General features: G+C 38.9%; 1 protein-coding gene and 1 long non-coding RNA gene across 28 annotated transcripts in view; one reads left to right on the top strand and one right to left on the bottom strand.

Annotated features, from left to right (window-relative positions):
- Positions 1-2,159, bottom strand: part of LOC102901572 — a 190,875-nt gene extending 188,716 nt beyond the window's left edge. Inside the window, exon 1 of one of the 6 annotated variants that reach the window (XR_006593801.1) lies at positions 1,909-2,159. This is a non-coding gene — a long non-coding RNA (uncharacterized LOC102901572). The remainder of the gene's footprint in view (positions 1-1,908) is intronic. The other 5 variants (XR_002740291.2, XR_002740290.2, XR_002740292.2 and 2 more) reach the window with 5 other exon arrangements.
- A 122-nt stretch (positions 2,160-2,281) lies between these two features.
- CFAP20DC (CFAP20 domain containing) overlaps positions 2,282-27,083 on the top strand; it is a 246,747-nt gene continuing 221,945 nt past the window's right edge. For 5 of the 22 annotated variants that reach the window (XM_045051767.1, XM_045051766.1, XM_019823578.3 and 2 more), the window contains exons 1-4: positions 2,293-2,631; positions 4,359-4,448; positions 7,346-7,439; positions 15,664-15,736. In XM_045051767.1, the coding sequence (XP_044907702.1) occupies positions 2,611-2,631; positions 4,359-4,448; positions 7,346-7,439; positions 15,664-15,736 (278 nt within the window). In that variant the 5' untranslated portion in view covers positions 2,293-2,610. Of the gene's footprint in view, positions 2,632-4,358; positions 4,449-7,345; positions 7,440-7,803; positions 7,865-15,663; positions 15,737-25,454; positions 25,630-27,083 lie in introns of those variants that run through there. The other 17 variants (XM_019823568.3, XM_045051775.1, XM_045051769.1 and 14 more) reach the window with 11 other exon arrangements.

The following is a 27,083-nucleotide window of genomic DNA, read 5'->3' as shown; positions in this document are numbered from 1 at the left end:
CAAATTTACCTTCTAATAACTTAAGACAGATGATAAACATATAAACAAATAAATACAGATAATGATAAGGAGAGAAAGAAAATAACACAGGACAAAGTTGTGAGTTTCTCTTCAGCTTTGTTGTTACAACATGCTTTTCAGTGACCCAGGTAGATTGTTAAAAGCCTTAAGATGTCTCCTGGATTCCCCCTGTACTCACACTGACTTTTTGCTTCTCTTAAGGCACTTATCTAAAACTTCTTTGTATTATAGTGAAAGTCACCGTTTGTGTCAGGCCAGAAAATTGGACCTCCTCTCAACCCCCAAGATGCCCACATCTACCCCTTGGAAGGTGTGAATGTTTCCTTATCTGGAAAACAGGTCTTGCAGATGTGACTAAGTTAAGGATCATGCAATAAAGAGATAAACCTGAATTTTCCAAGTGAGTCCTAGATGTCATCATAATAGTCCTTGTAAGAGATACTGAGAGAAGATATACACACAAAAAAAGAAAAGGTATTCATTGTGACCATGGAGGCAGAGACCGGAGAGATGCAGTCACAAGTCAAGGAATGCTAAAATCCACAAGACGCTGGAAGAAGCAAGGAGCAGATTGTCCTCTAAAGCTTCCAAAGAGAGTGCTGCCCTATTGACACCTTCATTTTTGGTCTTCTGTCCTCCAGAACTTTGAGAGAATACATTTCTGTTGTTTTAAGCACACAGTTTTTGGTAACTTGTTATAACTGTCACAGGAAACTAATACGCCCTTCCAATGTTACTCCCTATCACCAGATTCGTGGGATTTATCACAAGTTGTAATTATTTATTTACTCACATGTTTATTGTGTCTCATCCCCTTGAATGTGTAAGCTCCATAGAGATGGGGCCTTTCCTCTATACCTAGTTCTTGGCATAGTGTCTAGCATATATTACAACCATAGGAATTATCTGATAAGTGAATAAATGTCCCCAGTAGATAACAAGTCTTATTAAGACAGGAGACGATGTCTGTTGGCCGTAATTCCCAATGCGTCCAGCCCAGAATCTAACCAAAGACTTATTGAACTAGGTTTGAGCTCTAGGAATCAGGGATTCTGGATTCTAGATATTTTTACTGCAACATTATGTGGCAGCCTCACCTCTGCCTGTGTACACACCTAGTGTTAGACTTAGTGTGTTGAAATAAGTTTGTTCCTTATCAGTTTTCTTAGCCTTGATAAGGAGCAGGTGCAGACAGCATTCATTTTCTCATGCTATGCATGATTCACAGTGGGTGGCATACTGTAGGGGACACAAATAGTTAAGACTTTTCGGTGAATTAGAGTATCAGGCTTAGTCATAACTAAAAAGTAACATCATGTCCTTGAGTAAATTCCTAATCAATGCTGAAATGAAATATTCTCAGCTGAAAGAACACTAATCCTTAACGTCACACAGTTGTAGACCTGTGAAGCACTTGGCCTGTAGTAGGCGCTCCATGAGTGGTACCTGGTTATTAATAACACTATACCAGGAGCTAACTCAGCCTTGAGTACAACATTAGACAAGAGCACCAAATCAGCTCCATCACTTATTGGCCATGTGATCTTGGGCAAGCTGTTTTACCTTTCTGAGCCAAAGACTGATAATAATAACAACCTTATAAGAGTGGTTCTGACCTAGAAACTAAATGAAATAACCGAATAGTTAAACTTAGGAAAGTGCCTGACTCAATACTGTATGTAGTTATTATTTTGAGCAAAAACCCTTGGCTTTTTAACATGTGCAGTAATTTTGAGTAAAATACTCCTACTTCCTTGGGCCTTCTGAAACAATGAAAGGGGCTAGCAGTGCCTATAACTGCCTCAATGAGACCACGTTTGGGAACCTTCGAACCAAAGGCCATGTGAGGGTTCCACAGTTCCACGCCTCTTTCCTTCAGCAACCTACCAGTTAACGGTGTTATAAAGGAGACCAAACCGACGCGACAGGTTTTCTAGAAGAGTCCAGCACCTGTGGTAGCTCTTAAACCAGGCTCATTTTAGGTTTTTTCCGCACACACAGGTCACGACTTTACAGAGCGCAAGTCACGGGTTGGGCGGTCCAACAACTCCAAGAGTGTCCCTAGGTTGCCAGGGCAACGTCGACGTCACGGCTTAGTCTCACTTGCCCATAGGCAAGAAGCCCACAGAGCTCAACGCGCAGGCGCCTCGTGGGAGCCAATGGGTGCGGCCCCATAGCTGGCGCCGCTCGGCCCCTCCCTTTTCCGATCGAATTCGGGGGCGGGGCGGCGGCGGGAGCGCGCCCGTCTCTCCCGGGCGAGCGGGCGGTTTTCGGTGGCTTCGTGGTTGGGCTCCCCGTTTCGTAGGTTACGCACACAATCACTCCCCAGGGGGCCGCCCGGAGCCTGCCCAGGCAGCTGCGCCATCTCGTGCCTGGGCACCCCTGAGGCGGGGGTCGCGATGGTGCGGGGCAGGGGCTCGACGAGGAGCTGACCGGGGGCTGAGAAGAGTCGGGGCCACGCACTAAGCCCTTCCCTTACCCGCGGTCGGGCTCTGGGGCTCCGGCCCGCCGATTTCCAGCCATCAGGGTCACGCCACTCCCTGGACGCCCTGAACTCCGTGCCCCCCAAGCCCCGGGCTCCCTGCGGGAATGTTCAAAAATGAGTACCAGGTAACCCGAAACGACTCTCCAACCTGTGTATAGTATTTTCCTCTAGGGTGAGGTAGTTCGCATTCGGGGTGAGGACAAAGATCCCTCCCCATTCCCCCATAACTGGGTCTTTTTCTGGGTGCGGAGGAAGTACTGGATGAGTGTGGTCTTCACTCCAAAAGAAAAAAGAAGAAGGGAGCCAAGGTTTGGGCATGTGATTTGGCTTTTGTTCAGTCGTCAGCTCAAGTTCTTTTCAAGCTGTATGGATTGCCCGTGACTTATTAAAATGCAGATCTTAAACCCCCAACCAGACCTCCTAGACCGGAATCTAAAGGGCAGGGCCCATAAATCTTGAGTTTTACCAAGTGCCTCTCACTATTGATACACACTGGTATCTCACGTAATATAAGTAAAATATATTGCTATAAAAAAGCATATGCCCACTGTGGGAAACTTGTAAAATCAGAGAAAGCGGAAGGAAGAGGGGAGGAGTATTTTTCGAGGTACAAGGAGCTTTCTTCAAAAAGGGAGGGAAAAAACTGCCTCAGATTTAAATTTTTTTTTGATATATGACCTAATTCCAGAAGTTATAGTAATTTATAGTAATTAGTTCCTACACACAGTTTGCACATGATACTGGCTAAGTAAGAGATTAAGTGTCTTAATGTGACTGTGTTAAAACTAAGAAGCCAAAATATCTTTATATTATTGGGAATAATTAAAAGCTGGAAATTCTTTACAAAAATCAGATGGATTTGCTCATCTGCTGCTTATAATTAAAACAGACTATAAAAGAAAAGCATATTTAGTCTTCATTTCAGATTCTCAATTTCTTGCAATTAACTCTTCCTCAGAGATAATCATCTTAATTCTTTTCTTTGATAATTAAAGCTTATGGATATTCAGTTATGTGTTCAGTATTTTTACATAAGCATGGCCCTCCATATTCTCAGGTTTACAATAGGGAACACATGTCTATAGAAATGATTCTCTGTTTTTCTTGTACAGATTTTATAGATTTCCAAATTATATTAAATATCTGCAAAGATCTAGGAATGCTCAGAATAAGAATTGTCTCCCATCCCTCACTCTTTCCCAAGCTTTTTTATTGACCAGTGCCAATATATTCAATTCGCCCTTTTTTTGAATAATTATTGCTGACACTATTGAGCCCTTGCTATGTACAAGGTATTGTGCTTGATGGTCTATTTACTATCTCGTGTAATCCAACAACCCATTTTACAGATGGAGAATCAAGAAGTTAAATAGCTCTCAAGGTTGGACATTTAATAAATGCCAAAGCTAGTGTTGGAGCTCTGGTCAGTATGACTGAAAAGCTTGTAGCCACAGATAATTTATCAGAATTTATTAGCCTGGCTCTAGAGTTGAGTTTAAACCCTTTAGTCAGACATGACTAGAATGTTTTGTAAGCATGATTTATACATGGCATGTAAAGGAACCCCACACTGAGAGACTGTAGGGTTTGTATAACATAATTTAATGTATATTGTGCTTTGAAAAAAAATTCCTTAAACCATTTCTCCAAGGTGACCCAAATCAGAATGGTTGTGGCTTAAGTACAATCAGGGTATAATGTAGGAGTTATAACAGGGGTAATGTTTCTTCCCAGATCTACTCAACAGACAGATGCCTGGAACAGCAGTTATAGACTCTGTGGTGGGTGTTATTTCCTCCTTAGCACTGCCTTTCACTATAATTTAAACATGTTTAATGTTTTTGTTTTCTAGGGAGGTGCATTTGTTGAAATCTTTAGTGCTCAGGGCAAAAATCCTGGAGCAAAATGGAAGATCCTTGGCAGTCCCTCTGTGATTTGGAAAGTAAGTGCTGGAAGCTAGAGCCACCTAAATCCTGGAATGAAATGAGAATGAAGGTTATAACAAAAGGGACTTGATAAGGTTTCAGAACTGTATTTACTGGTTCATTCATGATGCTGTTGGCTGCAGCTCTCCCAGACACCACTCCTCAGTCCTTTAAGGCTTTGGCACAGGGCTCATAACCCTTCTCTGTAAGCCAAGTCCTATTGTTGTTTCAGGTGACTTCAGTGTTTGTGAGGAAAATCTCTCCAAACCTTGTGCTTCCCAATTTCTTGATTTCTTCACTTAACAACCTCTTGGGCTCTGTGTCAGCCCCCACTGCCACTGTCACGCCCTGGACCTTATCACTGCAAACTGCAGGGCCTCTGAAATCAGTAAGACATTGAGACATGCCCCTCTGCCCCCGAGCTTCAGTTCTTAAGGCTGTTTGCTCAGTTACTCACTGTATTTGTTCTTCAATCTAATTGAGACCTTTAGGCCACTGGCCTTTCTACTTCCCCTGTGCTTAGTTTTATTTAGGCTTGTACGTTCTCTGTTTTCACTTCCTTTACTCTCTAGCCCAGAATCCACAGTCTGTAATTTCAGTCACTTCCTGGGCAAAACCTTGAATGCCCTTGCTTTTTGTTCTTTCATAGTGCTTGCCTAACGAAGGCCAACCGTCTCGGAATCCCCAGTCATTTATCTTTTCTGAGCTGGTTTTGGGGCTCCTCAATAACTTTGGAGAAAATATCTATAGCCTCTTAGATTAATATTCCTATAAATTCAACGTGAACAGCCTGGAAAGTTCTCTTTTTATGTTCTCTTAGTCTTTAAAATGATTATTATTATGTTTAATGTGTATTTATTTTTGAGAAAGAGACAGAGCACAAGCAGGGGAAGGGCAGAGAGAGAGGGAGACACAGAATCCGAAGCAGGCTCCAGGCTCTTAGCTGTCAGCACAGAGTCTGATGCAGGGCTCGAACCCACAGACCCCGAGATCCATGACCTGAGCCGAAGTCGGATGCTCAACCAACTGAGCCACCCAGGCGCCCCTAAAATGATTATTTCTTCATTATCTTCAGGGTTTCAATCACCAATTCTCCCTACCCCCTACTTCCGAACCTATAACCAGGACAGGCCCTCTTCAATGACTCACCAGAAGACCTCACACCCCATTTCACAGGGCAAACTGATGCCATCAGATTGAAACTGTCTCAGCTTGCTGCCACCAGATCTAAAAACCTATATCCATCCTTATCCTTTTCTCTTTCTCTTCTCTCCTATACAACTAAAGAGAAGAATATCTTTCTGTGGGCCTTGTTCTATGGAAAACTCTTTAAAGCTACTGTTAACTGAGTGCTTACTGTTTGCCAAATCCAGCATTAAGCACGTTATATGTATCTATACGGTAGTCTTGTGAGATAGGTACTTTATGCCAATTTTCTGGATGCTAAAACTGAGGCCATAGAGAGAGTAAGCAACTTGCTTAAAATCCTACAGCTCTGAACTGTGAATGAGAGTTAAAAGATGCTCTGATGGTATAGAGCAGGGAGTGTAGCAAAGGCTTCCCCAAGGAAATGACATTGGATCTCTGAGAGCTAACTATATACTGTGTGGGGCTGGTAGAGAGAAGAGTGTTTCAAGTAAAGGGAAAAACACATACCAATTCCTTGTGCAGGAGAGAGCTTAGAATTTTTAAGAGATTGCAAGAAGGCCACTAAGGCCAGGATTGAAAAAGAGAGAGAAAGAGAGAGAAAGATTGAGGTTTGAAAAACCGGGCAGCGACCAGACCACGTGGCGGGTTATGGACTGTGTTGATGATTTGGGTAAGCTGTTGAAAGGTTTTAAGTATATGCCTAACTTGTGTATAGATGGAATAAATAATACACTCAGTCTATGTGTGTTCATTTCAAATACGTGAGAGATGCTGTTGTGATGGATACAGTACAGATTTATTTTAATGTTATTTAATTCTTAGCAGCCATTAGTTACAATGCATTTCTTAACACATACAGAATGGAAGATTTGTAGGATCTGTGAAATATTATAACAGGTATTTATACTCAGATTTCGAATTTGCTTCAAAAAAATAGAAAAAAATTTCTATTCCCACTTTAAGTCATGTAAATTGGACTGTCATGTATAAGGAGGCTTTTTATTTTCAGGTTTTGTTTTGTTTATGTTTCTCCTACATTAGATTTTTTTTAAGTTACCTTAATTGTTAACACTTTGCTTTGTACTGATTTTAAGTAGGTGATACATAGAACTTCACATTAGGGCACTAGTAAAATAAGGCAATAATTCTGTATGAGCCATGGCCAGGCACCAAGGAACTTATGGACTGGATACAGTTTAGGTTAGATGATTTTTTTTAATGTTTATTTATTTTTGAGAGACAGCACAAGTGGGTGAGGAACAGAGAGAGAGGGAGACACAGAATCTGAAGCAGGCTCCAGGCTCTGAGCTGTCAGCGCAGAGCCTGACATGGGGTTCAAACTCGTGAAACACAAGATGGTGACCTGAGCTGAAATCTGACACTTAACCGACTGAGCCACCCAGGCACCCGTAGATGATTTTTTTGTACTGTAACAGAGTGATGTTCAGCCTGTGCCATTAGAAATACATAAATAAAGTGAGAGGAAGAGTAACTAAGCTCTGGAAACTAAATTAGTAGCGGGAATCTCTGAAACTGGGGAACTTCTTACAGTTTGGGAGCAAGAGTTTCTTGATACAAGAGGATTTGTCAAGTGACATAGTGTGGCTTCTGTAGTCCAGTTCCCAGCACATTTCAGGGTGAAAGTATCATCAAGGCCTGAGCCTACTTTTAAGTCATTTGACTCTGGGAATTTTTTTTCTGTGGGTTTGCAGCTCCAATTTTATAATAGAAGCCAAATACCATTGTTTATATTTTTGTTCTACAGGAGTTTGATAAAGAAGCTAAAAGCTTTGTGTTTGTCCTGGAAGGCAGCAGCCAAACAAACAAAATCCAGTTACCAAAGGAGAATAAGCAAATCCGTAAGTAAGATTTTTAATATTAGAGCTTAACGTTTGATTCTTAAAGTTATACTTTTAGGTCTACTACACAGGCATTAGTTTGATTTTTACTGGCATCTGTTTACTTAAAGTGATAGGCTTGTTTTTAATTTAGGAAGTAACCTTTGCCAGGCTTTATATAATATGTATTGAATATATATAAATATTATATAAATACATATATTCTGTTTCAATGTTAGTTTGAAATCTGGAAGTGTTTTTAAGAAGATTTAGAAGATTATTTGATAGCCATTGATTATCATAGTACTGATAGTTATTGAGTAATTAGTATGTGCCTATGATTTCCCTAGCATTTCACATTTATTAACTCTCTTAATCCTGACAGTGGTTCTTTTGCAATGAACACACTGAGGTTGGCTCCTCATCAAGAAATCAGAAAGTTAAGGGTAAGCTTTGAAATAAACCCAGGAGTTCTAAATGATAGGAATGAATTCATGAGAAAAAGTTGTGTAAGAAACTATAGAAGGCATTACTTAATGACACATCAACTTGTAATACCATTAGGAATATTAATATTTAATATGTTTAGATATAAATGTGTTTCAACAAAAGCCCAAAGAGTAGATTTTCAATTCTTACATTGGAAATTCGGATCAGCATTTTAAAGCAGAAGGAACCTTGAGAGATCACCTGAATTTACAATCAGAAGCGCAGTTATTGGCAGAACCAAGGTTAAAATTCAGGACTCTATCACCTATCAAATTGGGCTTTGAGTAAACTGATGGCAATGTAAGAAATATAGTTTTTCAAAATGATTAATCAGATTTTCATCAACTTTATGCTATGTATTTATTAACTATAGATTTCAGGTGGTTTATTAAGTATAAGCAGCCAGTTATTTTTTTATGTTAATCATTTACTTATCTGTTCCTTTATCAATTAAGAACATTGATTGAGGGGCACTTGGATGGCCCAGTCAGTTGAATGTCCAACTGTTGATTTTGGCTTAGGTCTTAATCCCAGGGTCATGGGATCAAGTGCCCCTGTCTGGCTCCATGCTGAGCATGGAACCTGCTTATGATTCTTTCTTCCCTCCCTCTTCCCTTCTCCCCTACTTGCACTCTCTCTCTCAAAAAAAAAAAAAAAAAGTTATGAAAAGATCTGTTCTTCGTACTGGATTTTCTCCTTTTGATTTAGCTTCGCAAACTTTCACAGGCTCTGCTTTAGCTACCACTTCAAGCTACTGCATGTATATTTTAGATTTCTAACACATAAACCAAATCATAGAAATTATAGATGGAAGGTGATTAATTTTAAAATGGTTTGCCAGTGTTTCTTTCTAAAATAAGAAACAGAACCTGAAAGAGAAGGGATAATCTTTTTGAAATAATTTTAATGAATTTGCTACCATTTTAAAATTATGATTTCCTGGGGCGCCTGGGTGGCGCAGTCGGTTAAGTGTCCGACTTCAGCCAGGTCACGATCTCGCGGTCCGTGGGTTCGAGCCCCGCATCGGGCTCTGGGCTGATGGCTCAGAGCCTGGAGCCTTTTTCCGATTCTGTGTCTCCCTCTCTCTCTGCCCCTCCCCCGTTCATGCTCTGTGTCTCTCTGTCCCAAGAATAAAAAAAAAAAAAAAAAAGTTGATAAAATTATGATTTCCTCATAGTTCCTGTTTTTTTTAAACAGTAGAGTTTTTTTTTAAATTATTTCCTCAAAAATGTATATGCTTACAAATGAGGTGAACTAAGTAAGGTGAGCCAGAGAAATATGCCTGAAACTGTAGGTTATTTTTACTACAGGAGACATGGTCCATCTCTTTTTTAAGGATATTGACTTTGTGAGATGGATATATCTGATTTGCAGGAACATGACTTTGTTCTAAAACAAGGTCTCTTGTTGGCCTATACTTCTGTGTAATGCCCTTAGCATCTATGCACATAATCATGTTATCAATAAAATCAAATCACTTCTGGTAACCTTTCTCAGGTGGATCTGAGAAAGATTTCTCCTCTACCAGAGGCTCAGTGACTAAAGACAAGCTCCCTTTACCTACATTTATGTAAGTTTTTTTTTTTTAGAAATAAAACAAATTTAACGTGTTATAATTGCTTTTTAAAAGGAAAAATGATAGTTTTAATTGGAAGAAACAGAAGACTCTTTTAATGTATTTCTTGTACAATGCCCTTCAATTAAAAATTAATCGGGCTCTTCTGTAGCATGTGTGGTACTATAACAAATGGAACAGTTTACAGAGTCTGCCTTGTACTAATGCCTTTAAGATTAATTATTTGTAATTTTTGATAACGGAACTTTATAGCTATTTTTACTAGTATAAAATGACCTTCTAAGTGAAGCTGTTGTTAAACTTAAATGGTGTGTCTTGAATGGAGAATTAGCTTTCAATTAACATTTCTAAATTTAATTCAGTTACCATTATACACTCCTATTTTAAGAGTAAACATCCACTTTATTTATGCAAACTTGACATTAGGTACCCCATATGTATTTCCTACTATATTAGGTACTTAGGAAAAAAGTTTAATGACGAAAGTATGTTTAACTTTTCATTATTTTCATTTTTTTGAGAGAAAGCACATGTGAGAGAGTGGTAGCAGAGGAGGGGCAGAGGAAGAGGGAGAGAGAGAGTCTTAAGCTCCACGCCCAATGCGGAGCCCAAAGTGGGACTCAATCTCATGACCATAAGATCATAACCTGAGCCGAAATCAAGAGTCGGACTCTTAACTGACCGAGCCACCCAGACTCCCCTAACTTTTCATTTTAAGTAATGATATTTCTGAATTATATTTGAGCATCTCTGAATGCCAGAGTTTTGCTTGTTTTTTACTTAACATCTTATCAAATAAAGGAAAATGTGATATTAATGATCAGATTATACACTTCTCCAGTGCACGAATCTTTCACCATCTCTTCGTACGCCTGACTTAGCATATCATATATAGTTGGTACTTGTTAAGTTTGTTAAATAGTCCACATTAAGAAACTGTAACAATTTGGGTCATAATTTCTGATTATAGCCAATTCACCTTCCTAACCAGACTTAAGTAAATGATTAACTAAATAAATAATTCCATGCTACTCTTCATCCTGGATCACGCTATGGAGCTGCCCCTAAGAGAAGCAGCTCTGTCACATGCGGACATGTGGATGGTCTGTCCCAGGACTTATCATTTGGATGGTCTGTCCCAGGACTTTCTGTTTAAGGCTTTTGTTTGAAATTACTGTTTTCTTTGCCAGTGGCATCTGGATCCAATGGTGTGTCTTTTGGGATCAGCATCCCTGAAGCCTTGTGTTTATCTGAGTTTCAGCTGCTCTGGAGGATGAGGTCATCTTTATGAGGTTTCCCCCAGGCCTCCCCCCAACTCCCATTTTGGTATTCTTTCTAAAATAAATGTCATTATGACTTGCTCTGTTTAAAACCCTTCAGTGGCCTTGACCTCACCACTCTACTGAGAATGCTCTTGTCAAGGTCACTAGTGATCTCTCTATTCCTGAATCCAGTGGCTCATTCTCAGCCCTCATCTTGCTTAACATATCAACAGCATTTGATAAAGTTGACACCCTTTTCTTCACTCATCTTCCAGGATGCCCATCCTCCTAGTTCCCTTTCTACTTCACTCGTCTTCCTTTTTAGTTTCCTTTCATGGTTCTTCCTCTTCTCCTCAACCCAGCTTAATGTTGCAGTGCCTGTGGACCTGACCCTTTACCCTCTTTCTGCATTTCCTCCCTTGGTTATCGGTGCTAGTCTCATGGTTTTAAATGCCATCTCTGTCTTACTCCAGCTTACGTTTATTTCCAAATCAGACTTCCCTCTCAAACTCCAGACTTGTAGTTTCAGTTGCTAGTATGACATTTCTCCTTGGACTGCTTAACCCTAGAAATTACTCGTACTGCTGTAGACAGCCACATCTCAGTTAGCAACTTGTCTTTTCAGTGGCTCAAGAAAACTTATGTCAGTCCAATTTTTCTTTTCTTCATTCCTTCCATCAGGAAGATCTTGTTGGTTCTATCTTTAACTTAGTTTTAGAGTCTAGTACTTCTTGTCCCCGCCAATCCTACCGTTACTTCATGCTTGGAATGTCTCATGCAGCTGTCTTCTCATTGGTCTCCCTGTATTTTTTTACTTTCCTCCCTACAGTTTGTTGTCAATTTCACAGCTAGAGCAGTACTTTGAACTATCCTCTCCTGAAAATGCCCCATCTCTCTTGGTTAAAAACCAAAGATTGTAGGACCTTGCAGTATTTGGTGCCCTCTTAGCTCTCTGATCTTACCTCCAATTACTCTTTCTGTTGTTAACTCTGCTGCAACCATACAGGTCTCCCTGCTGTTTTCAAACATAGCCTGCTGCCCTGTCACCTTAGCACCTATGCATAAGCTGGTAATCCTCTGCCTAGAGCTTTCTTTTGCCAAATAGCTGCATGGCTCACCCTTTCCCCTCCTTTAGGCCTTTATTAAAACGTCATCTTCTCCAAGCTCCTGGGGGGGAGGGGGGGGGCTCAGTCAGTTAAGCGTCCAACTTGGGCTCAGGTCATGATCTCACCATTTGAGTCCGAGCCCCACATTGGGCTCTGTGCTGACAGCTCAGAGCCTGGAGCCTGCTTCAGATTCTGTGTCTCCCTCTCTCTGTGTGCCCCTCCCCCATTCATGTGCACGCGCACGTGTGCGCGCATGCGCTCTCTCTCTCTCTCAAAAAAAAAACATTAAAAAAAAAAGTCATCTCAGTGAGAGACCCATCTGCCCTGTAATTTATATCCCTTCCACACACTGTTGATCCCTTTTACCTTTCTCTACTTTTTCCCATAGTACTTTCACCATTTAACATGCTGTTTGTTTCTTAGGGTTATTTTTTTACCAATTATTTTTCTCACCATTGCCAAAAAGCAAACACCCCCAGCACAGAAATTCAGTGTGTTTTGTTCACCTACAATAGTGCCCAACACATAGTAGACATTCAATAAATCTGTGTGGGATAAATTAATGAATGGATGAGTGGCTTCCCATTGATTTTGGGATGACCTGTATCCTTTGGATGGCCTTCATGGTCCTGAAAGATTGAGATCCTAGCTATTTGCCAGAATTACCTCCTGCTGCTTTTCCCTTTCTGACTCTCCTACCAGCCCTTTAGGTCTTTCAATCCATCCATTATACCATGGTTTCTTTCATCACATGATGGAGTATTCCCTCTCCCTGTAATATGTGTTCCTTCATCTGCCTTGCCCACTCAACCCCTGCTTATTCTTTTCAGCTGAATTCCAATGTTATTTCTGCCAGAGAACCTTCACTCATCATCCTCTTTCCTGCAACGACCCAGGATTATATGCTTTCATTGCACCCTGATCTTCTTCCTGGAACTAGAATAGAAGTTCCAAGAGAGCAGAGACCGTGGCTGTCTTAGTCACTACAAAAATGTCCACATCGAGTCTGGCATGTAGTAGATGCTTAATAAATCTTTATTGAATGATAGATCTAATTTAATCCATACAGATAATCCTGTGAGGTACAGATCTAATTTATTAACCCAGTTTTACACACGAAAGTGAAAGAGCCCAGAAAGGTTTTCTGATTTGCCCGAGGAATATGGAATGCCCAGTAACAGAGGCATAGCCGTTTACCATCTTCTGGGTTGAAGTAGAAGAGTGGACTTTAGCAGGCTGTTTGTGCTGGGACTATGCTGGGAACCAGGAAATAGCTTCAGCTGTGACTTAGCAGGACATATGGAAAGGATTACCTTGCAGTGTTCTAGTCCCAAACTCTTGGACGGTAAAACAAACACTCGTGAGGTATGTGTTCGGCATCTAACTGTTACTGGCTGTGAGGGAACAGCTATAAAACCCACTGCTTAAAAAACGAATGGTGTACTGGGGCACCTGGGTGGCTCAGTTGGTTGAGCATCCAACTTCGGCTCAGGTCGTGATCTCGCAGTCTGTGAGTTCAAGCCCTGCATCGGGCTGTATGCTGATGGCTCGGGGCCTGGAACCTGCTTCTGATTCTGTGTCTCCTTCTCTCTCTGCCCCTCCCCCGCTCATGCTCTGTCTCTCTCTCTCTCTCTCTCTCTCTGTCAAAAATAAATAAACATTAAAAAAAATTAAAAAAATGAATGGTGTTTTACCAGTTAAATGCATTTGAAAATATTCAAAGGAAAAAAGGACCTGAGCCCTTAAAAATAGAGGTAATTAATTTCAGCAGAAAACAGATTAGAAAACTGCAGAAACCTGTGTATTTCAGTAAAAAACTAGATTTTTATGAATTTTTATATACTCGGGCATTTTTGGACTACTAGTAGTTCACATTCAGCATTAGTTAGAGTGATTTTCAATATAAGGTAGACATGAAGAGTCAGTTTAAATTTACTAGGCCACTGGAAAAAAAAATTACTAGGGAGTTTATTTAGCATTTCTGACACACAGGATCAGTGTATGTCAAATGTTATTAAAGTACTTTTTACTTTGTCAGATCATCACCATATGGTGTTGTCATACTTCTTTTAATCTTAGAAGTGAAGCCTTTTGGAAACTAGGGCTTCTATATGTGAGAAAGTAGAATTACAAAGCTTTCTTTTTTTAAGAGCAAGTGTCTTTCAGATCTAAAAATGTTCATAGGAAAATGCCCTATATGTGGAGCTCCTTGTGTTTGAAGAGAACAGTGCTGATTCAGTGAGATGTGGGACACAACTTAGGGACCTTTGTGAAGACTGATTTCATTTATCCAGGTGCTCTCTCAGCTCTATATACAGAGGCCATTGTGCAATAGAAAAATCAGTGGAAGATGCAAGAGAGAGATTAATTAATGATGGTTTATTCAAGTTGGCCTCGTTTTTGGTGTCTCACATTGGTTTTGTAGTCCAGAATTCAGGTTGCCTCGCTGACTTTTTCCATAAATTTAGTAAAATCCTGTTCCTAGAGAATTTTCAAAGGTCAGAGCCTGTTACTCCCTAATGCCATTGTATTGCTAGTCTATGGATGGCTCTCTGGAGCAGTTTATAAGCTTGACATTATAAGTAAAAGTTATCCTTGAATATCTGATTTAAAAAGTAGTAAGCAGACTTGACCTAATATGTTTGTTTTTTAGAAACTAAATTTCAGGGAAAATGTAGAAACTCTAAGTTGTTCAGGAATGTTGCAAAACAGTTCACTGAAGGAATTTCTGAACAAGAAGTTATATATAGACTATCCAAGCATGTATTGTTGCTTTAAAATACTTAAATTTGTTAATCCTCCTAAGTCAGAATAAATAGAAAATAATGTGCATCTTAGACCAGTTGCCTCTTCAAGCATTGCCCTATACTATTAGATTTGTAGGACAGGTTCACAGATAAGTGAAAACATTTCCATTTCCTAACGAAGTCCCACATGAGGAAAAAAGTTCCTAAAAGGGATGTTTTAGGAGGAAGTGATTCTAAAACATCCATTAGGAGCATCGTAATTGAGAGATCAAGCAAAGGTTCAAAACCTAAGAGAAAAGGAATTAAGTGAGTAGGTCTGAAGAGGTAATATAAAATCAATTGGTTTTTCAAACAGTTGTACACTTCAGCTGTCAAAAGTGCCGTAGGGGTTGGCTTTTCTTCATATATTTTTAATTCAGATGAAGCTGGTGATGGAGAATAAAAGCAGTTTGCAGTTTGTGAGCTTTGAATTAATTAAAAGTATGTTAAATTAACAAAAGGTATTATAAATGAAACTACGTTCCTCCATCCATCTCACTATAGACACATTTAAAACCATATGAACTAGATATGGCTCATCAAACCTTCAGTTGTACTTGTCATAATTAGAATTGTTTTTCTTGATCTATTGTTTTTTATTAAGTTGTTTAGTACAGTTAAAACTGTCAGTGGATAAAAATAATTGCCACACGCTTTTATGGCTGCCTTGATGGGAATCTGTAGTTTAATTTTATATGTTTCTGTTGAATGCAGTCCTCTGTGTACATTCTCTTGCAACTTAATAAAAATAGTAAATAAAAAATTACTATTTTTTAATTTTTCATAAAAATTTCACCCTACAGATGGGACTTTAAAAGGCAACATTTGTTGTTAGAGTTTCGTTTGATTTTCATCAACTTTTTTGCTTTTATAATGAGGCTGTAACTCCTGGGTTGTGTTATTACAGGTCTGTATTACTGAAACGTTAAAAGCTTCAGATTGTTGAATGTGTGTGGTTGTGTGTGTTTATATGCACATATAAATGGTTGGGACGTATTAATGTATATTTTTCCTCTCTCATTCTAGTTGGACTGATCCAGAGGTTTCTTGTACTTCAGATTTACATACCCTTGGGACAAGACTTCTCCACTGAATTGCTGTAAGATATACAGAACTTCTTTCAATGTTTTATGTGTATTAGACATTTGATCAATTGAACCAGTATGGACAGTCATTAATTACAAGTGGCAGTTTTTGCATTAAAGAGCAGTGACTTACCAAGCCGACATGAAGTAATTAAACTAATTTAATCGTATTTCTCAGCTATCTCTATAGTCTGTCATTTCCCAAGGGGAAAAAAGCAAATTTCATCTGTTTAAGAAAATATCAAAGGACTATGGATTTGACAATAAACAACCTATAACATGAAGAAAAAAATAATTTATAAGTTTGAACTTTTGGTTCAAATGAGGGATAACTTTGTACTCTATGCTATTGAAAACTATGTTTGGATTACAATGGATTGAAATACCTCATTTTAAAGTTATTTACTTAATGTGGCTCAAGCAGTTGAGCATCTTGATCTTGACTCTTGATTTTGGCTTAGGTCATGATCTCATGGTTTGTGAGTTTGAGCCCCACGTTGGGCTCTGCACTGATAGTTTGGACCCTGCTTGGGATTCTCTCTCTCTCTCCCCTTCTCTCTCTGCCCCTCCTGCATGTGCACACATGCGCTCTCTGTCTCTCTCTCAAAATAAATACATAAACTTAAAAAAAAAGTAGTTATTTAGTCTAGAAATATTGGCCCTCAGTGTTGATATATGAATGGCTTGGAATATATTTTATTTTATTATTTTTAAAAAATATTTTGTTTATTTTTGAGAGAAAGAGAGATAGAGAGCTGGGGAGGGGTAGAGAGGGGTTGGGGAGGGAGTCCCAAGCAGGTTCCATGCTGTCAGTGCAGTGCCCAACATGGGGCTTGATCTCAGGAACCGTGAGATCATGACCTGATCCAAAATCAAGAGTCAGGTGTTTAACCGACTGAGCTACCCGTGCTCTGGAATATATTTGTTTTAAATAGCCTTGCTATGAACAGATTGTTTTAGGAAAAATGAGAATATACAACTTTAATTCACTTGAGCTGTCTGTGGTCTGAGATGATTGTGAGAATGGAAATAATGCATTGATTTATGTACTCATATAGCATGGAATATTCTTTACAATTTCACTAACAAATTTGCACATTTGTTAAAACTTTAGACTTAAGGTATGGTATTTTCTCATTTCTCTTTGTAATTAATAGCTGTCCAGTACCTAAGTTTAGTCTTATTTTCCCTGCTGGAATAAATAACTTTTCCTACTAATGAAGGTAATTCTGTACTAGTTATATTGGTGCAAGCGCAGAGGACAGAAGAGCTTTCTTAATAAAATGAGAATAACATAAATTTCAGGTTATTCTTTTCTCTTTGTTTATGCGAAGTACATTATTAGTGATTTGTGCATATGTTGGAAAAATATGAATTTTAGGTAATAATATACAGTCTTGTTTTCTTGAAAGACAAAGGACAGATGGAACAATTTTTTGCCTTCGTTTTATTCAACTTTAAACCTCAGTAAATATCTAAGATTTTCTATTGTCCTCTGCCATGATTACCATAATTCTTTAAAATAGTTCTTATAGTAACAGGACCAAAAAATTATTTGATGCTCTTATGTATCTTTCCCTGGTTCTGCAGAAAAAGCATTTTCAAGACTCTCTAAAGGCATTCTAAAGGTACAGAGTACCATATAAAGCTTTATTTCCAGTGTAAGGGAAAGTGGTTTCCTACCAAATGGAAGGAAGCAAACTATATTTTATTTTTAAGCTTATTAAGTTTCTTATATAGAAATCCAGTGCAGTGCCTTTTTTTCTTCTGATCTCTACCACCGGTGCTCTTAGATTCTTAGGAAGCAGCAGTGGAGGCACTGGTGGTTGGTCTTCTGATCAAAGCTGTGTAAGACTCTTGGCTTGACCTTGGAGCAGAATCTTCTGCTGATGAGCATTCTTTTTCTATGCGAAGTTAAGCTTTATTTGTGTCCTCAAATACTTGAGTTATCACCCTAGCCTAGGCAATATACTGTTTTAGGCCTAGGCAATACACTGTTGCTTCAATTATTGAGAAATTGACAAGTATGTTAGGTTTAACTTAAGTCACAGCAAGAGAGCAGCTGATGTGAATAGCCTATCACTTTGTTACCCTGTTATTTTTTCTTCAAAATTTTTTTAATGTTTATTTTTGAGATACAGAGAGAGCACAGGTGGGGTGGGGCAGATACTGAAGCAGGTTCCAGGCTCTGAGCTGTCAGCACAGGACCCGACACGGGGCTCAAACTCACGAACCGTGAATTACATGAGCCGAAGTCAGACACCCAACTGACCGAGCCACCCTGGCGCCTCTGTTACCCTATTATTAATGAATGCTCTCGGCTGATGTAAGGGTAGGGAAACATTTGGTGGAATTAATTATTAGACTTTGAGTTCATTTGACTGTAGTCATAGATTGTTTTGTTCTCATACCCACATGGACAAACAAGTATTTGGATTTTTCAAATGGCTTTAGTTTTTTGGTTTTTTTTTTTTTTTTAAGTTTATTTTTGAGAGAGAAGCATGCATGCATGCTCGCACATGGAAGAGGGGCATAGAGAGAGGCAGGTAGAGGATCTGAAGCAGGCTCTGCACTGATAGCAGAGAGCCTGATGTGGGGCTTGAACTCATGAACTGTGAGATCATGTCCTGAGCCGACACTTAACTGACTGAGTCACCCAAGCGCCCTTCAAATGGCTTTAGTTATAGTTTTAGCAAAATAAATGTCTTATGGACAAAGGTCAAAACTATCAAATAATATGGGGAAGACATTCTGTGTCCTGACCTTGTGAATTTATCAGATTATAAGGAAATGTATTAACTCTGCATTTGAATTTGTTGCTAATAGATAATCAAAATATTTTGCCATTTTAGGAAGTAATGACAGAGACCATATTATTACAAGAAAGAAGGTAGAATAACGAGTTGAGATTGTCTTTGTAACTACAGCATTTTTTTTTCTTAAATGAAAGGACTTTTTTCAGCGCCCTTCGTGTTTTACGGTGTTTCTAGCAGCATAGCTCCAGGCTATTTTAAATAATACATTTCTCTAACAAGCTTGGAAAGCCATATAGCAGAAAGATATCTGGCTTCTGAAATTTTCCGTTGTCAGAATGGGAGAGGCATTTTGTTTCACAAAGACACGTTTACACATCAAGAGGTTTTTGTAAGTGGAGTCTTGCCAGCTGGATTATGAATGCAATCATCATTTCTTCCGCATCTTCCCATGTCTCTCACGTCCACTAGATGATTGTACTGCTCAGGGGGAGGTCACGCATCTGTGGGATAGTGGATGCCTTAGAACCAGCAGCAGCTCTGCTTGAGGAACCACTCATTCAGTCAGTCCACACGTCACCGAATTCCTATTCCTGTCATGCAGTGTGTTTTGCATGGAGTGGTGGGGTTTGGAGCGGGGGGGGGGGGGGGGGCGGTATACGTCAAACCTGTACACTTTCCAACTCTCGCTTCTACCCTCCTAGTCCCAAACTGCCATCACGCCACCCCTCATCTGCTGTTGAGCATCCCAGTGGATATACCAGATTCTTCTCCTGTCTTTTTTCATTTTAATCTCCACATTGCAGCTAGAGTGTGCTTTCTACTTTTGGGATGAGCACTGGGTGTTGTATAGAAACCAATTTGACAATAAATTTCATATATTGAAAAAAAAAATAGAGTGTTCTTTCTAAAAACCACCCGGAATTCCCATTGTACTGAGAATCAGCTCTCAAGTTCTTGATAGTCCTGTGTGCTCTGGTCTCTCACCTTTCCCTTCTCATCTCGTCCCTGTCTGCCCTGTGCTTACATTTGTCCACCAAACTGGCTCATTTCCAGCCATACTGGCTTTGCCAGATGAAGACTTTTCTTAGGCTTCTACACACAAGTGGTTCATATCCCCATTTCTTCGCCTTGCTGACTCCTTCTCAGTCTTCTCATCTCAATTTATGTGCCCCTTCTTCAGAAAGGTCTTCTTGGATTTCACCCCACTAAATGAATTTCATCTTTTCTGCTCTTTTCTAGCACCCCATTCTTTTCCTTCTTTGTAACTATACCAGTTTGTAATTCTGTACTTACTTGATTATCTGTCTTTTGGGGTAGATTTTGAGTTCCATGAGGACAGGGACCCTGTGTGTTCTACTCATCAGGATATGCCAGGACCTAACAATGCCTGGCACAAAAGCTCTGAAAGGTGGATGAGTGGGCACTGGGGACAAATGGATTGAAATGAATGAACAGGACCCAGTCTCTGTCCTCACAGAGTTTATTCTGAGGGCGAGAGACCAGTTAAAAGGCAATTGAAATACACCTTGATAAATGTTATGATGACATAACAGCGAGACCTGTAGGTAACATGTGAAGTATTAGGTAGAAGTAAGAGCGTAGGCTTGGACCTGGACAGATCCAGTCCTGTTTTATCTCTGTGTGACTTTGGGCAAATTACTTAACTCTCCTCACCCATGGGATGAGAGTAATAATACCTACTACACTGGTGTATCATAAGAATTAAATGAAAAAATTAACATAAAATAATAATGGCTTACATTTATTAAGTACTTGCTATATACCAGACATTGTCCAAACACTTTGTTTTAGCTGAAAGAATCCTCAGAACGAGCCTCTGTTATTGCCTCTGTTTTGAGGAAAGTGAAGTCCAGGATGGTTCATGAATTTGCCATAGGCCATAGACCTACTAACTCTTAGAGCTAGAATTCACACTTGGAGTTTAAATGTGGAATGTGTTTAAATATGTGCCCTGCACCACTATGCCATGCTGCCATACTTGAAAATACCATTATTTTTCTATCTAACTATACATGCATACATATGTAGTAGGGATATTTTATTTGAATCCTATATGAGACGAAAGGGGTAAGACTTCTACACCTTCTTTAGGGGCTTCCCGTAATACAGTGTTAGCGTTAGAGTTTGGGGAAGGAAAAGTCTGCCGTTCTGAGAGGATCCTGTTTCTTCAGAGCTGCATAACCTGACCAGAGTTATCTAAGCATATTACATTTTGGGTATAGAGCAAAGGGAGTGTTTACTGTACTAACGCATAGTGTATTTAGCAATAAAATAACGGAATTCTCTCTTCTCTCTTGGTGTCAACCCACAAAATAAAATTCCCTCCCTTTTTAAAAATAAACTCTTCATTTTGACTTGCATATTTCTTAGCATTAGTTGCGGTTTTCATTTCCAAAGTATTTTAGTGCATCTCTAGCTCACTATTTGACCTGAAGTTAAATGATTTAATAAACAGCAGATTTTTAAGAATTCTTTCCTTTTGTGATCTCTTCCGTACATGGCAGTGGGAAGCCAGTGGTTCCCCTGTGTGGGTTGTTAGGTGTTTCAGAACCTGGGGGCAGACATCTGGTATGCTGGAGGAACACTATGAACCTGAGCTCTTGGAAGAGAACCAACTGCATCTTGAAATAGAAATCCATTTTGCTATATTTGATGCTGCCAATCACACTAAATGATTTTGGAATATTACATTTTTTGACAGGAATTGCATTCATTATACTGAATAGTGTTGAGATGCATTAATTCCTTTCTCCTGATTTTGTCATTATCTCGATGAATTCTGAGAGACATTTTATATTGTTAATGCCTCTAGTGAACTGACATTATTTTTCTCATTTTCACTCATCTCAACCAGGGCTTTTTCAGGATGTGGGATGAAAACACTATGAAGCTGGTGGTGGGTATCATGTGCTCTTTGGAGGCTGGGATGCTTAGCCTGTATAGGTCCTGGGAAATATTGCCAGAAGGGTTCACATTTTGAGCCTTTGGCTATTTGGAGTACTACTTTCATGTGGAATCTCACAAGGTAAATTCTTAAAAAAGAGAGACTTCTGAAAGGGCCCCTAGTCCTTTCAAATTTGAACTGATTTGTTGTGATCTCCACATTGCAATATTCTGAATTTGAAACTCTATCTGAATAGAATTTAATGATTTTAACCTAGAATTTGATCTAGGATTTGTGATGCTCATTCCAGAATTCTTCTTTTATCTTTTTGCTCTATGCCCTAGTTATATGCCTTTGGGTCAGGCTCTTAAATTCCATCTCAGTTTGGTCTTCAGTGTATGGTAATGTAAACTTCTTAATTTTATTGTAATTGTCAGAGTTAATCGGAGATGTTGGGGCTTTTTCTAAGAAATTTTAGGAGGTTTAGGTCCATGTGGATCTTAAAGCTTTCCATTTCTGTAAAAATGGAAAACTGAAACATACCCATCCTACAAAACAAAGCTTTAGCCTTAAGGTAATTTTATGAAAGTTTCCCCTACATCACCTTTCCTATTTTGTTGCTAGTGAGTCAAACAAAGAGGTCAGAAAAGAAGTTTAATAGAAGTTTCAGGTCCTTCGACTCTATTGAAGTTTGCTCCTAATGCCTCCTCTTCAGGAGCATTGGAGACAGTAGACTCCTTTGAAACTGTATACCAAGTAAAAGGAATATGGCTTCACAGCTGCAGACCTGTTCTTTTCACACGTTATTAGTCTTCTTCAGACACTTTAAAGCCACCAGAGTCGAAAGAACAGCTAAATTTCATGTCTTTACATCAGAATGACATTGGTGAGAGCTTTTGAGATTGTGTCCATTTAACCAAGCACAACTCTTCTCATGGAAAATTTACTTTATGTTTTTGGTCATTTTGGCACCTTCCTTTAAAGAAAATAGTGGTTGCTGTGTAGCTTTTAAGTTATTTGTAAAAATGATGTTATCCAAGGACCAAGTATTGTATTATCCAATAAAATCCTTTATATCACTTAGTGAATACATGTCTAAACTGTATGTTTAGAACCAGGCAAAAATGGCCAGGAGTTGCTCTTTTTTAAACTAGAAATATGGTGTACTAAAGTGGTCATGACATTGCGAGTTTGATTAACATTTTGAATGTATCTCATGGCTAATTCTGACTTCTATTTTTTTCTTTTTAAAATCATCAGTATTTAAATCTCATTATTTTAATTATGTCCAATTAAATGTGCTTGCATAATCAGTATATTTTGTTACATGCATTCGTAAAGAGAGCACTTTAAGATGTTTTGCATACTGACTTTCATAATATGTTAAATTTGCATGCTTTAAAATAGGTTTTGTGTAGAAGTTTTAGGTAACACGTGGTAAGTGTATAAATCAGATACTCTATTCTTTATCTCTTAAATGTCTTTTGAGAAATCTTTTCTTTCTGGTTCTTAGTTCAGTTCATTTTACTTCTCTAAATTATCTTGGCAGTACTCTTTAGCTAACCTAGCTATATGCTGAAAGCTAAAACACAATACTAGCAAAGGAAAAATTGCATGTATGGAAATATTTGGAAGTGTCCTTACTCTGTAAAATCATAATAAGAGGCCATGCATTTTTTAAAGCACTGTGCAGATAAATTATTGCCCCAAACACCATCAGGGCATATGTCAGAGTCCTGTCATGAGTTGTCTTGCAGGTTTGGGAGTCACTGGCTTTGCCGTGTGTTAGCTTGAAAACCCTGGACAAGTTGCTGAGTCCTCTGTGTGTCACAGCCTCATCTGTACAATGGGGATGATATTTATACCTATTTATTGAGTAATTATGAGGATTGAGTTGGATAATGTCAAACGGTAACTGCATAATTTAAAATTTATTATGTCTCTAAATAAGAGTGCAGGGATATTTAAATTTTTAGATTGTCCTTCTAAAACATTTTGAGACAAGTTGGGCATGTCTGTTTTCCCTGTGAAATCTTCATGGTACTCATCCCTGAAGAGAAATGGAAAAGTAGCTTTTCTTTGATCGAAGTCTGCTTGACTAGTGACTCATGCCAGTTGTCTATCTGGAAGAAAGTGATCAGCATAAACATGAAAAGACGTGACTCCCATCCATTGAGTATGGGTGTTAGCAATTTACTTAGAAGACAACTGTAGGAACTCCCGGCTTCAGAGTGTTGGTTTGAAGGGACTTACAGGTGACTGGGCCAAGCATGGAATCACAGATAGAGAAGAAGGTTCATCTGTGAAGAAACAGGCCCTGGGGAAAAACAAAGCATATAAATTTCCAGCACTTAAGGTATAAGATTTAGGCCTTTGCTATTTACCAGTGCCTGTGTTCTCCTTCACTAGCAGGGATGATTAAAGACTACTCATAGCAAATCACATATCTTCCAGATGCTCTTCCTTCTTTGATATGGCAGAGTTGGAAAGATCGATTTCTTCAATGTCATTGATACATAGCTTACTTTTTATTGTCAGGAGAAATAATTCATCTAGTTTGTTTCTCCTTCCCTATCACTGCATTTTATTTTTAGTCTGGCACTTAGTAATTTCAGTTATTCAAAATAAAATCATCTTAAACATCTACAAAATACAATATAATATGTGTGTTATGGGACTTATATGGTCCCTATTATAAAACTTATAATAATTAAGGAATTTTTATTAATGGAGCATTCTAGAACTTCTTAATGTGGAAGCAAAATTCCTTGTTAGCAATTAAAATATGTCATGAAACTTTATTAAGTCATTTGGCTTTGATTAAGCTGTCCAGTAATAAATACAAGGAGAAACCCTCAATGGGGAGGGCTGGTATCTCTAGAATTCCTGATTTTTGTAATTTTCCCCCCATAAATTGTAGAATTTCTTACCTGGATGCACAAATACTTTAGCATCTTTATTTGGATTCACAGAAATAACTTTGATGGCATGAAATATGTATAATAAATCATGAATGTATCTTACAATAGCACTTATACATAAATCTATTATAGCGTTTATCACATAATGGTCTTATTATTTATGTATCTCTGCAACCAACTCCATACCCTAACTAGACCATGAGATTTTCAGGGGCTAGTGTATTTGGATCCCAATGGAGCTATCTTTGAACTTCGAATTTCTTTCTTTTTTTTTTTTTTTAAGTTTATTTATTTTGAGAGATACAGAACACATGCATGGGGTTGGGGGGAGAGGTAGAGAGAGGGAGAGACGGAATTCCAGGCAGGCTCCGTGCTGTCAGCACAGAGCCTGATGTGGGGCTCAACTCACGAACTGTGAGATCATGACCTGAGCCAAGATCAAGAGTCAGATGCTTAACCAACTGAACCACCCAGGTACCCCTCTTTCTTTTTTTCTTTAAGTTTTATGTATTTATTCTCTACCCCCCATCTGGGGCTCGAGCTCATGAACCCAAGATCAAGAGTTGTATGCTTCCTCCGACTTAGCCAGCCAGGAGCCCTGAACTTTGAATTTCTAAGTCCTATTCTCTCTTTTTTTCAATCTTATATACATTTTGGGTTGATAATGTTTATATGTTTTATACGAACAGAGGATGCCATTTCTCCCTCAAAAGATTGAAATCCACTGATACGTGGTTCGACCTTCTCTTTAAAATTGAGTAGTACTGCATAGTTAAAGTAAGCAGACATTGCAAATTGCAACTACATTAAAGTCCTCTGTTGCTGGGAACTCTTAACATTTGCTTTTACTTTTTTAATGATCAACATTTGAACTTTAAGTTTTAACCTTTGGTCATAGGCAGCCTAGATCCATGACCATCAAATTTGCCACAGCCCAAGCTTCTTCATCCAAAGGCCCTACAGAGTTGGTGGTCACTGGGCACCCATGGTCTTTTTGGATCTGACCTGATGCCCCTCTCCCTCCATGACTCACTCCACTCCCTTCTCCTTGCCGTAGACACCCTGGTTGCTGAACACCAAACACGCTCTTATGCCTTTGGCTTAAGTTTCCATCCAACCTAATCCTGTCTCTTCGCCTTTGAAACCCTAGGTGAAGGCCAAACTCAAATATGTATTCTCCATGAATCCTCTCCGAGTTCTCTGGTTGCAGTCAGTCTCTCCATTCTCAGTGTTCCCATACTTGTGTATATGATTACTTTGAGGATAAGGACAACTTATTCATCACTGTGGTCACTCACAGCACTTAGAAGAATTCTGTGTGCATGGTGAGTCCTCAGTAATTCTAGTTTATATTGTATTATGCTGAAATGTGTTAATATACTGTCAAAGTGGTTCTTAGATTAGAAAAAGATAGAAAAAGAAATAAGGATTAGAGTGAGAAGGAGGTGAATGGGATTAAGAAAGTGTCCAGCTTTCCTCTTCTCAGTCCTTAATGCCTGGAAAACTACTAACTGAGCCTTAATTTAACCTTTTATTTGCCCTGCCAAGTATAAAGTACATTTCTTCTAGCTACACCTCTGCTGGCAGGATAGTAACTATTTTGAAGAATGAGGAGAGTCAGGAGAACTTACGTAAGGAGAAATAAGTACCCTTGAGTTTTCTCAAAATGGTTATGTGGGTAGGAGTATATGTAAGTAAATGTTCTCAAGGCTGGATTAAAGCTAAGGAGCATCACATTTGGCTTTTTGATAAAAATTATGGGGCGCCTGGGTGGCGCAGTCGGTTAAGCGTCCGACTTCAGCCAGGTCACGATCTCGCGGTCCGGGAGTTCGAGCCCCGCGTCAGGCTCTGGGCTGATGGCTCAGAGCCTGGAGCCTGTTTCCGATTCTGTGTCTCCCTCTCTCTCTGCCCCTCCCCCGTTCATGCTCTGTCTCTCTCTGTCCCAAAAATAAATAAACGTTGAAAAACAAAAATTTAAAAAAAAAAAAAAATTCTGATTGTAAGCCCATAACAGAACTCCAAGAGAACTTTAATTAAAACCAAGTAGTCAGCACTTTTTTATTAGAACACATTAGTGATCTTACATTTTATATCTTTTTCATATTTTAAAAGCTATTATAATAAATTGAAACAATGACAGTGATATGAAATCCTCAGGATAGTTGGAGGTTGGTTACATTTGTTAGCAGTAAATAGGTACAGCTGTTCTGTTTGCTATACATAGGTATTACCATCCACTTTGTTCTGAGATTAAGTGCCATTGATTTACAACTTGGAAAATAAATTATTTAAAACATATGTGATTACTGCTATACCATAAACACAGTGATTTGTAATAAAATGTACACATTTACTATATTTTAGAAATTGATGTGTTAGCATAAACTTTTAAAACATTTTAGAAGTTAAGCTCTCTGTTATTGTAGGGGATCTATAAATCATATCTAACCCCTATGTTTTACAGAAAAAACCCTGAGACTCAGAAAAGGGATGTGACATTTTTCAAGACACAAAGTTTCTTAGAGGCAAAGCCAACACTAAATCCAGAACTCCTGACTCTCTAGCATCTTTGCTTGACATCTTTGCTGCTTTTTAGTGCTTGAGTTGGAAAAAGGGAAAGATGTAGTATGATTTTATAATCATGGTTTTTGACACTTTGAGAGTGAAGTTACTTGCGCAAGTACTTTGGACTACCAGTTGTGGAAAGTTAATTCTGTTACCGTAATCTGGATTTCTGTTCCTCCCCAATCCCTGTCCTCTAAAAACCACCAGAAATAAT

This window comes from Felis catus, chromosome A2 (genome assembly GCF_018350175.1).
Source record: "Felis catus isolate Fca126 chromosome A2, F.catus_Fca126_mat1.0, whole genome shotgun sequence".
Lineage (NCBI taxonomy): Eukaryota > Metazoa > Chordata > Mammalia > Carnivora > Felidae > Felis > Felis catus.
The sequence above is the reverse complement of the archived record's forward strand: the minus strand, read 5'-3'. Positions and strand labels throughout refer to the sequence as shown.